The following is a 12,225-nucleotide window of genomic DNA, read 5'->3' on the forward strand; positions in this document are numbered from 1 at the left end:
CGATTTCTTGCGGCCTAGTAAGCATATCGCCAGAATTTGATTTAATAGCCGAAATTGCCACACAGCCTCCCTCTGACGTAGTTGAGCAGCTAATAGCCAGCCAGCCTTTTCACCCTGCTCATAGTGACGACCTTTCATCTTTTGTAAAGCATATTCGGCCTTAGAAGTAAAAAGACTATTAAGAGACATGCGTGCCTGCTCCAATAATTTACGATTTTGAAGTGTTGGTTTCGAAACATATAATTGAGAAACTCGGCAAATGTCCATCTCCAGATCAGCTTGTTTGGCTGTATTTTCCTTGTTATATAGAGCAGCGTCTCGCATAAGTTGACCTCTGATAGTAGCCTTAGCAGCTGCCCATACCATTCTTCTAGAGGAGATTGAGCCCTCATTATTCAAAAGGTAATCAGGCAGGTGTGACTGTAGAAGAAGTTTACCTGTTGGTGTTTTATATTTATTGATATTTAAACGCCAGGGCTTGCGCCCCGGACGGGAAAGGCCCAAATCAAGAGACAAGAAAACGAGGGAATGATCGGAAATGGCTGCTTCTAGGATTTTCGATTCTGTAACTAGCCGGACTGTAGGTTGCGAAAGAAGAAAGTAGTCAAGACGGGAGAATGTGCCGTGAGTAGAAGAGAAGAATGTATATTCCTTATCTTGTGGGTGACTGAGTCTCCAGTGGTCAACTAGACCAGTGTTAGTAAGAATGTCCCGCAAAATGGCTCTATCGGATGCATTGACGGTATCAAGTCAACCTGTTCTGTCAAGGGCAGTGTCTGGAGCCAAATTCCAATGACCTCCAATGAGAAATTGGGCAGCATTTATTTCTGTGAGGAGACGATTAAGTCGAAGGAAGAATTGTTTTTTGGGACCTAATGGAGCGTAGACAGAACCAAGACAAATAAAAGAGTTCCCAAGTTTCAACTTGACAAATACATACCGACCATCCGGATCAGACCATGTCTTGATAATTGTAAAAGGAAGTGACTTCCGAAAAAGGATGGCAACCCCACACTTACGAACAGGGTTAGGATTGGTGGGATCAGACTTAGAAACACTGCTATGAATGACTTTACCAACCCAATCCCTGCCAAGCTTACTAGATTCAACATAGTCTAAATGGGTTTCCTGTAGTAAGGCAACATCTACATGTTTAGAATGCAAATAAGAAAGAACTTTCTTGCGCTTGATATAATGGGTGAGGCCATGAACATTCCAGGAAATCACCGAGAGCGGATGAACAGAAGACATGACAATAGGATTGAACAAGGAGATAAGAAGGAAAAGAAAAAATAAATAAAGAGAGGGGAGAAGAAAGTTGTTACTCTGGGTAAGGAGGGAAAGGAGAAGAGAAAAAGAAAAGAAAAAGGAGGATTAAAAAGGTAGAGTGAAACTGGAACAGACAAAGCAAATAGAAATAGAAATAAAGAAATAAGTATTAAAGATGGAGAAAAGAGAAAGAAAAGAAAAAAGAAACCTAGACTGTTAACTACGGGTCTGGGTGCACCTACAGCAGCGCCAAGGGAGGCCAGACCCCCTTTGAGCCAAGAAGAATGGGGATCTGGGGGGAGTAAATGATCATACGGAATATATGAAATGCATTTAGAACATAGTTGCAACAATAAAATCTTGGAAAACATACAATACTTTCATGAAACATAGTCAGTATATTAGAGAAATCATTAAAGACATGATAAAAGAACCATATAATAAGAGAAGAATATGAGGAGAAAGAAATGAAAGCAAGGAAAATGAAATAAGAAATATAAGAGGTGTGAAAGGTGGAGTGAAAAATATGAAAGTTAAGTGAGATAAAGAGAGAAATCCGGGACCATCATAAGGAGGGGGGAGACAAGGAAATAGAAAGTATAGATGAGAAAGCATATGAATAGAAGCATAAGAAAACAGCAGAACTTATTAGAAAAAATACGTGAAACCATCCAAAGCGGGATGAAGGAAATAGATGATGTAACTTTTAACAACAAGTACAGCATCACAGGAAAAGGAATGCATTGGAAAAAGGACCGCCATGAGAGAGAGAACCACTTTGAGGAAAACCTGCGATCAGATAAAGACTCTGAGGAGGCCAAACTCCTAACGCAAAAACATAAAAGAACAAGAAGGCATAAGCCACAATATGAAACGGAGAACAAAAGTGATCATACTACAAAAGGGAACACGACTTTAGAATAAAACCTGGACAAGAATAATAGGACAAGAAGCAGAGAAAACATAACTAATGAAAGGAAAAAACACGGAAAGGGAACAAACCAACAATGTCATAGAAAAGGAGGGAAAGAGATAATAAGTAGAAGAAGAGGAGGGAAACCCATAAAGCCATACAACAGAAGAGAAACAAAAGAGAATGATCAAAGACAATTTAAACATAGAGAACAATGAAACAAAGAGACATCATATAAAACCGGAGTAAGTAAGAAATGAAACATTGAGCGATAAGCGTAACAACAAGAACACCACCATAGCTAGGGGAATGAACAGGGGGGAAATAAAGATCTCCTTTGGGATGGATAATAGCCTTATAGTGTATAATAAGCAAAGCCTGAAAATGATTAAATAACTACAAAACTGAAAATCACATATTAGTAGTAAATATAGAAGAATAGTAGGGCATAGAACACTATATAGAACACTAAGGAAAGAATCTGATTATACCATGCAGTAAAATCTCAGTGAGCTAAGCGAGCAACACAAGCATTGTGAATAATAAACACTGCTATAAGCTTATATAATAAGAAAAAGTAATAAAGCATTAAAGCCTTAAAAGAATTCAGTCGGCATCAGATGGCGTCTTAAGAGGCGATCTAGACTTGTCTCTTTGCTTCGTATTAGTGTGAGAAGAGACAGAGCGTAGAGCCGAATCCTTGTCATCCTGAGAGCGAGGCAGACAAGTGAGATCTCTGCCACGTTGTTTAGAGTCGGGAGAGGTATGTAAATGAGAAATTGGTAAATTCATAGATGTGGACTTAGATTGAGAAGATTGGGCAGTTGAAGGAGACTGAGTTTCCATATCATCGGACCTGATACCATCCAGAAACTGCTGTAGAAGTGCAGGAACGTAAAAGTCTTTGGACTCTCCATTCCTAGTAATACGAAAACGTGCAGGCTCAAATAATCCATATTTGATGTCCATTTGACGTAACTGGGGTCGCATGGAGAGAAATGCCTTCCTCCGTTCATTAGTTTCTTTAGAGAAGTCTTCAGCCATGTAGATGGTATGACCCTGAAACAGAAAGGAACCACGTGTACGAGCCATTGATAGAATCTGTCTAGTTTGCTCATGCCGAAGGAAACAAGCAATGATTGGTCTAGGTCTTGCAGAAGGTCCAGGATGTGGTGGGCCCAGTCTATGAGCACGTTGGAGCTCAAGAGGAGGAGTAAAAGAAATTCCAGTCAAAGTGGGAAGGGCATCACAAAGAAAGGACTTCGTATCTTGCTTTTCATTATTTTCTGGAAAACCAAAAAAACGGATATTGTCTCTACGACTGCGATCTTCCAAATCGATGATCTGACTGTGTAGGAAGAGTAGGTCTTGATCTGAACCCTGAACAGAATCCAGTCGACCCTCATGTCCATCATTTTAGAGTCAATGACATCAATCCTGGTGTGAAAAGTAGTAAGTTCTGCCCTGATAGACTTAGTTTCTGCAGTCAATAAAGTCATAGCAATATCCAGGCCCTCCAGCCGTCGGTTGACCCCAGAAAGTTCTTGCAAAATGTGTTGCATAGTGTCAGACAAGGACTTGTCGCTCTGAGGTAATGCAGCTTGCGACGAAGGAGGTGACGTAGAGCCATTACCTTTAACTGCCAAAGGAGAGGGTTGTTTTACCACTTCATTGAAAAGTGGTTGTTTAGGCCCACGACCACCATTCCTATTGTTAGACATGGCCATGTACCGTTTTAGTGGTGGTCTGCAATAGCGAATAGAGGAAATATTGGAATATGAGGCAATGGTGAAGCCAGGGGTGTATCAAATAACAAGGAGGTAATAAATTGTATACAGCAAGAAAGTGACCAATACAAACAGCATAAAACTAATGCCTGAAATAGGAAAAATTATTACAACATTGCCACAAAATAGCAAATAGTAGATCACAAAACCAGTGAAGAGTTGGAGTAAGCAATCTTGCGTACCAAAACTACCTCATAAGCAAAAGCATGTAAATACAGTAAACGGGTACGACAGTAGAGTAGCAATGTAATGGCGATAAAGTGGTTATACACATTGAGAAGCGCACACTAAATTTGAGGGTAAAGCGCTTCTCAAAGGAGGAGGTAGCATGTGAGAGAAGAGAAATATCCTACACCCAGGACTGCCTCAAAGGAAAGCATGAGCTTGTAGTATTGATATAGGAAGCAGTGCCTATGAATAAGAGTCAAAAGTTTCATGAAGGCATAACTGGTAGAAAGACAAACTGAAATATTAAAAATGTAAATAGTACTTATAGTCCTGCCTGCGAAATTCCAACATGAAGCAGTAGTATTCCGTATGTTTGCAATATCACCACACTGAGGTACATAAAGCTGAGTTGGAGGAGGCAGAACAGAAAATCCTGTAGGAAATAATTCAGAGGGCCTCTAGATGGTGAAGCACGTCATGTGAAAGGAAGTCTCAAGGGGTTCTTTTACTAGACTTCAACAAAATCCCTGAAAACACTTTTAAAAGAAGGCGCCGTGTATTAGGAACATACACAATGTTAGGCGCATCGTGTTCTCCGGAGGTTGAGGAACGCAGCCTCGTCGTCTGAGGGGGCGCGCCTAGAGTGTGAGGAAGCCCGGCCCTAGATTTGCAGGGGGCGCGGCTTACCCTGAGGAGAGGCGCGGTGTCATCAAAGCGCAGCTCACGGTGCGCGCTTCAGGGCGGACAGGCTCCGTGACGACATGCCGGAAAAGAAGAACAGCGCCGCTGAGCCTCGGAAAACCACCGCCAGGCTCAGTAAAGCCTCCGTCAGCAAAGAAGCACGAAAGGCAGGATCCCGACCACCAGATGAGAGCAGGAAGCTCGTCAGGGGTCCGCCCCTTGGCGGAACTTCTCTGTCAGGCGGCCATCTTCCTGCGTGGCCAGATAACGCCCCCCCCTTGACATATTTCTGTATAAAAGGTGGTCATCGACAAGTTCTGTGGGGCGATCTGAATCCGAATCAGGGCTTGACAAGGGAGGGTTGCTGAAAAGCGAGGTAGTTGACGAAGGTGGGAAAGCTCCAAGTGAGTGAAGTATTCAATCTGTGCTCTGGAAGGTTTTGCAGTCGGTCAGTCTGCCTTGGCTCAGCTTTCCTTTTGGTGAAGCCTTAGATGTTCAGACTTACAAAGCTTTCTGGAAATAAGATCTTCAGCAGGGCAAAACTAGGAAGGAATATCCAACCAGATTTAAACATTGATGGCTTCTGCTCAATGGCAGTCTCGGTCTCCTGCCGGTTCTATAGAGAAAAAAGTTGGCAAAAGGTTTTACAATTCCAGCTTTTGCAGTTTGGGCAGCGGAGTACACGGACACTTTTGTAAGGGCTCCAGTGATTTAGGGATGCCACTTAGGGACATGGACTCACTCCAACAGAAGCCACAGCAGGGTCCAGGGCAGGTCCAGTAGGAACTGGCCAGCTGCGCTTTTCAGGAAAGTGGGGCATCTTGCAGTTTTGTTTCCCTGTAGCATCGCAGGAGACCAGCCTACTGACCCTTGGAGTCCACTTCTCAGTCCTAGCTATACATGGGAGCAGGTCCAGCCCTTGTGTCTCATCACAGAGCACAACAGCATGTGCAATCCTTCTGCCTTCCACAAATCCAGAGATGTTTTAAGAGGGTACTGGGCGGGTCCTACAATTATTCCTAGTGCCGGCCTGTGGGTGGGGGTGGGGGTACTTCTGGCCACACCCTTACCAATTGGGTAAAAGTTACCAGGGGTGCTCCTACCCACTATTGCAGCACTTTCTGAATGCTTTACTGTAAACTATGCCACAGTGCCCCTCTCTACCTAAAACTAACATAAGTATACATGTGCCACTCTTTAACCACCATGCACCCTGCCCAATGTGCATTTAGGGCCTACCTAAGGGGTCACTTATAAGGATTAAAAAAGGTTAGGCCTAGAAAAAGCTTAACTTTGCCAGGTTGAATTGGCAGTGCAGTTTTAAAACTGTGTACCCAGGCTGCAGTATCAGGTCTGAAGATATGTTTTACATTGTCACTTTAATGGTGGCACAATGTGCTGCAGTCCACTAGTGATATTTAACTTACAGTCCCTTTTTACACTTCTGTACCATATAGGAAGGCCTTATAGGCAAGTTGAGTAGGCCAATCAGGAGGGTATCCAGTATAGACATGTTTTAGGGGTCCGAGCCCACAACACAGTTCCTTATCTCAAGTGCTCATTCTAGATATAAATGCCGAAGGAAAAGACTAAAACCTGTTTGCCAGTTAGAGCAGGCTGTGCATATATTGTGAGAGATGTCCATGTCTGAGTTAGTTAAGGTTTAATTTCAATATGGTATCTCCTCTATAGCTGTCTCTCTATTGTTTATTTACTGGCCTGTGGCCCCCCCCTGCGAACTTGGCAGAGGCCAGAAAAAGAGGCATATCCAACCAGGAAACCCCTCTGTAATCCTAAAAAGGAAATTTAATACAGTTAAGCCTATACATCATTGACACAGGATTTTATAAGTCTGTGTAAAAATGCCTCATTACTTTTTGCTACCCAAAGTATGATAGGGAGGCTGTACTGATGGCATCAGATTTACTCTTACTCTCCCTGCCTTTCATTGAAGACTCCCTGTTCATTCCTTAGTCCTAAGGTCCCTCAGAAAAGTGGCAAACCAGCTACTTGGAAAATCCAACAATCCAACAACCCAACAATTGCCCTCATCATTTCTAGCATAATGGAGTGACCAAGCAATGCGGTACAGTGGCCAGCAAAATCATGAATGTAACTGTTTTCTCTTTTGCAACATTGGTTTGGTAATCAACTTGATTTGTAGTGTTTAGAATCACAAGATTTTACAAACAAATAAATGTGTATTTATCATGTCCCTTTGGTTGAGGGATTACAGTTTAAATGTGCTCTCTCCAAGTGCATTATTTTTCCAATCTTGTCCACTTGAGTAACCAACATGATTTTTAAAGGCCACATTGTGATGCAAACTTTAGATTCTTACCCATTCATATCACTTACATGGATAAGTGCCTCCTTTTGGATGTGCAGGGAAAAGCGTGTTCGTAATATAATATGAATATTTGAAGAGAATTACAGCCTCTTTCTCCTGCACCTGACTTACAACTTTCAATGGTTATAACCAAAGCAAATGTTGTTATCACATGCTGTTAATGTGACGTATTCTCTTGGATAGCATAAGTTAAAATGCAATTTACTGATCCCATCCCAAAGCCATGACTATCACTCCGATTATCAAATATGTATGTATTGTAGTTAAAGGGTACTTCAAGATGCCTGAAATAGAAGAACGCAGGGTGACTGAGACTGTTATGACACTCTGTATTGAACCTGGCAAAAATACAGGACGTACAATAACCAAACGTTGTCTCCAGATTAAGAAATGATTCAAATTCAACTCTATGCTGGGCAAACCTTGGTGCCACAGCCTTGTAATTTATCTGATAAGGGTCCAAGAAACTGACTGACAATGGCTGCTCACGCCGTACACCAGAATCTAGCCAACCACTCAGTACTCAAAACCTCTCTCATTTGAATGGTTAGCAAAAATTCACTGTTTTACTGTCCTCCAAACCAAGCACCTGCAGCAGGCATACCACCATTCTATTTGTGTATGCCAGCATTCTGATAGTTTGCTTTTCACATCAAAACATGATAGAGAAACAGAAAATATTGTAGCAATTGCAGATTATTTAAAATAATGCAGTATTAAAATGGATTCCATTGGTAAATGTCCTCTTTTTGTTTTTCTTTCAGTGAAGAAATTGCCTTTTATAACGGAAATATGAGGGAGAAACAAACTATTCACAAAGCCTTTCACAAATTGGTAAGAGAAGAAAATACTGCACGCGGGTGACCCAATTAAATTTAGGAAATGAGCATCTTTTTTTTATTTTTAGTATGACGGTTCCATTCAGTGCTTTGTTTCATATGCTCTGCGGAGCCAAACATTAACAAAACTAAGTAAATGATTTAGCCGGACAACATTTCATAAGCTAATAGTTTTAAAACTGGCATGCATTTATTATTTTTACACTACGGCCCATGATTTAGTTGCCAAACATGTGGATATCATGTCTTCATATCTTCAGTTTAATGAAAACAAAATATTGTGTCCATTCTTGTTGGTTTTGATTGTCATTTGCACTGCAGTGTGTATATGATGCATAGGTTGGATACACCTCGGGCTTTAAGAGAGTATATTTGTTGCTGGAACATCTTCACAGTCATGGAAGTTGACTTTTTCCAAGCCTAAAATCAGCAGTGAAGATGACCTTGCTCTTCTACTGTTGAGCATTGCTGCATTCAACTTCTCTGGTAACAGTCACAGCAGACGTTCGTAATGAAATGTGAATGAATGCATTCCCAGTATTCGCACTCCAGAATGAGTACATTTTGAAAGAAAGTTAAAGTATTTGCATGCAGATTTGAAGGTTGAGTTTCTTTGTTACATTTAAGTGTACCTTGTATTTGTTCTGACAGGTTGAACATCTCCATAACTTCATTTTATTCCGGTTCTCCATGGGTTTTGTAGATAACATCATTGCCAAATGTAAGTGCTTTAAATGTTTTCTATGGCGACATTTTCTTACATGTGATCTCCAAGCAACTAGTTTAATAAAGAGCTCTCACAGTATTTTAATTCTAAATTTAGACTAGGTATTTTGCATATGTAATAATTAGTTCCACAGGGCACTCTCCAATCAGAGTCCAAATTACTTGATTTTAAACTTTCCACATATTTCCCATCCATGATTCCAAGATACTCAAAGTGACTCTGTACCTTTTTTTCAATTATCCTTCAGTGATTTAGGGGACCAAGAATCTGTGCTATAAGATGCACTCCCAAAACACATTTTTATCATTCAGAATCAGCCAACGTTTTTAAGGGTATGAAAACTAATATCTTTACCAAACCACTTTCAAACAATGCCAACTAGCATAACGTAGGGAACATTTCTCTTCCTGAACTCAGTAGTCACTCTGAAGAAGACTGTTGCCAAACGTTGTCTTAATTAAACTGTGTGGCAAAATTCATGTTGTATAACTAGAATATTAATTGCATTAATTCGTATGAATGATCATTGTTAATTCTGTCCATTTCAAATAAGTATGCGAAAATTATGTATCCTATTTCATATACATTACTTCCTTTTCTTTAGAAGCTTCTCTTACTTTATGAAAAATATGAGCATGCACTACTATAGGCCAACATGATTTTAAAGTTGTCATGCAGTTTATGCGAAATTCATGCTTTTCACCTCATGTGACAAAATCAAAATGTGCAAAGCTTTAAATTTCCTCTCAAAACAGGCTTATATTTGGCACATATTTTCACAGGAAAAAGCTTTGCCGGAATGTTCAGACTAATACGTTTTGTAAACATTAAATTTTAATTCGTTTTGGAGAATTAAACTTCAAACGAAAACACAACTATTGAGGAATTTTTTTTTCCAGAATAGATATAGATTATTCCAGCAAATGTTTTACCTTTGCATGTGTAAAAAGCAGCATGATCTAGTAATATGAACAAAAACTAGCTTTGTTTTAGAGTTTTTGTTTGAGGAAAGTACATTGAAACTTAAATGAGTACTGGAAAAGACAGCCAAATAGGTATGAACCCTGATAGTTTGAAAGCAAACACCCTGGTGGTGTGGATTCGCTATTTAAATGTCAAAGGTTTCCATAGCCCTCTGAAAGCCAAAATTAATTTAGAATCTAGCATGTTCTAGTTTTCATGATACTTGACGTAATTTTTTTTATTTTATTTTAATGTGTTACTGTCGTGTTGATTTGATGAAGTCACAGTTTTCAATTGCACTGATCAATCCCTTGCAAATATAGCACAGCCTTTGTGATACCTTGATCACTCATCGAATAATAGTGACCAAAATTGCATTTTCAATTGGTTGTGCTTTTATAGATATATTGATTTTCTTCAATATTAAAACTGGTTATTGTTAATGTAATGTTTTCACACAGTAGTGATACAAGATACTATATATATATATATAGTTCACATGTATAGAGACAAACACACTTTTCCACATTTATTCTTTCAACAACACATTTTAAACTCAATTTTTATAATTTGAATGGAAAAAAATACACAGTTGTGTTCAGCAAGATCCCTTTCCAAAATGCACAACAGATAAAATTGGCATTTTTGGCCAAATGTCCAAACGCTCATTTACATTTTGTTCCAATTGTGGTTTCAAAAGTAGCTGTCTTGTTCCAGCATTAATGAAGCAGTGCAAATATGATTAGGATTTTGTTCATACTGAAAAGTCTTTTAAGTAGGTCATTACCTCTGGGAGAAAAAGTATAATTTATTTAAAATTTGCTCAACCATTACCAACTAATCTGTGTATTGTAATGAATATGCTGGATTACAGAATTTTAGAAACCTAAGTATTTTCCAAGAACCTAAAAATCATGTGCACAAAACTAGCATATCCAATCAACCGTACAGGTTGCAATACACCTACCCCTGCTCTGTTGCTGAGAGCTTATCTGGAGGGTTAAATACTTAAGTGTGTCACTGGCTTCCCTTTTCTGGTCTTCTGATCAATTTGAATTATCAGATTATTGTAGATCATACCAATTCCTCCAATTAAGTGGCTCAAAGAATTCAACTAAAGCATGAAGAATGATCTTGATGCTTAATGTTCATTTCCTCTAAAGGTGTCGCTGACAGAAATATATCTGTATTTCCCCAACTTCTTAAGCATGCACTTAACATGCTATTTATGTAATGTCATTGTATGATTTTATGAAGTGGTTTATACAAATGCATTAATCTTACAAATTCTGATTAAGCACGTCGGGGGGAGTGGTTTCACAGATTTGGTTCTGTATGGATTTCAATTTCTTAAAAATCATATACAATTCTCCAATGCACAGTTAGTGACATTCACCCTATTTTTCTGAAAGTATACAAACATGTACTTGACTAATTGAATTGTGCACTACTGCCTTGGGTAACTGTATTTCAAATTAAACTTTTTCAGACCTTGCTACTGTGGTGGGCTACCTGGTTGTAAGCCGTCCATTCTTGAGTCTGTCTCACCCACGCCATACAAAGAGTACACATTCAGAGCTGCTAGAGGTATGCAAATATTCACGAGAGTAGTTTGATCTACTACTTACAGAAGTAGTTGTGTTCGGTTAGTAATTGTTTTGCTTGTTTCTTAAGGATTATTACCAAAGTGGAAGAATGTTACTGAGAATGTCGCAAGCTCTGGGCAGAATAGTCTTGGCAGGGCGTGAAATGACCAGATTGTCTGGGTAAGGTTTTCCACAAGCATTTAAAATGTAGCGCTTAAATGTTCTCTATTGCCTCTGTTTGACAAGCAGGCTCATAAATTATATATCATGAAATGTCTGTTTTAAAACTTTCAGTTTAGCAAGAACATTCAGAAGCTTTGCCATCTTTGCATTCTCTAGTTGAGAGACTTGATTTTACATTGTTTTTATTATTGCAAAAATTACAGCAGATTTGTTTGATTTCCCATATTTGGAGCACTTTTATCCAGCCATGGCTTTAAAGTGACTAGCAGCCTTCTTTGTGTTTATAGACACATACATATAATGGAAAAAGCAAAGAGATGCCATTTTAGTTTTTCTCCCTTTTTACTGTCCAAGGCAGATGGATTTCTGCGGACTTTTTATTTTTACTATATTTTTTCTATCATCTTAATCTTTATTCCCCCATGCTTCTTTACTGCGTTCTGCATTTGCTTCATTTCGTTTCTCAGTTTCAGTTGTTTTATTTTCAGTTTAACTGAATTTTGCATAACTTATTTTGTACATTTGCTGATTTTCTATCCATTTTATGCAATTGCTTGGTTTCACAAATGAGAAAGGTATTTACACTTAAGAGAGCAGTTTTTCGGGCAGTCTGTTATGATTGAAGCGAATAAAGACAATTTAACTGGTGTATCAACACTGCAAGTGTTTTGTATGAGTTTGAGGAGGAGCTGACAACTCATTAACATAGTTTTTTTTTATGCCAAAAAAGAAAGCACCATTCAAAGTAAGAGTGGAGCG

The 12,225-nt window shown here is 39.2% G+C and overlaps 1 protein-coding gene across 1 annotated transcript in view; it reads left to right on the top strand.

The window, feature by feature from the left end:
- ABCD3 (ATP binding cassette subfamily D member 3) overlaps positions 1-12,225 on the top strand; it is a 344,077-nt gene that overhangs the window by 213,012 nt on the left and 118,840 nt on the right. Inside the window, exons 10-13 of the mRNA XM_078641238.1 lie at positions 7,933-8,002; positions 8,659-8,728; positions 11,187-11,284; positions 11,372-11,463. Of these exons, the coding sequence (XP_078497364.1) occupies positions 7,933-8,002; positions 8,659-8,728; positions 11,187-11,284; positions 11,372-11,463 (330 nt within the window). The remainder of the gene's footprint in view (positions 1-7,932; positions 8,003-8,658; positions 8,729-11,186; positions 11,285-11,371; positions 11,464-12,225) is intronic.

This window comes from Lissotriton helveticus, chromosome 1_1 (genome assembly GCF_964261635.1).
Source record: "Lissotriton helveticus chromosome 1_1, aLisHel1.1, whole genome shotgun sequence".
NCBI classification, from domain to species: Eukaryota; Metazoa; Chordata; class Amphibia; order Caudata; family Salamandridae; genus Lissotriton; species Lissotriton helveticus.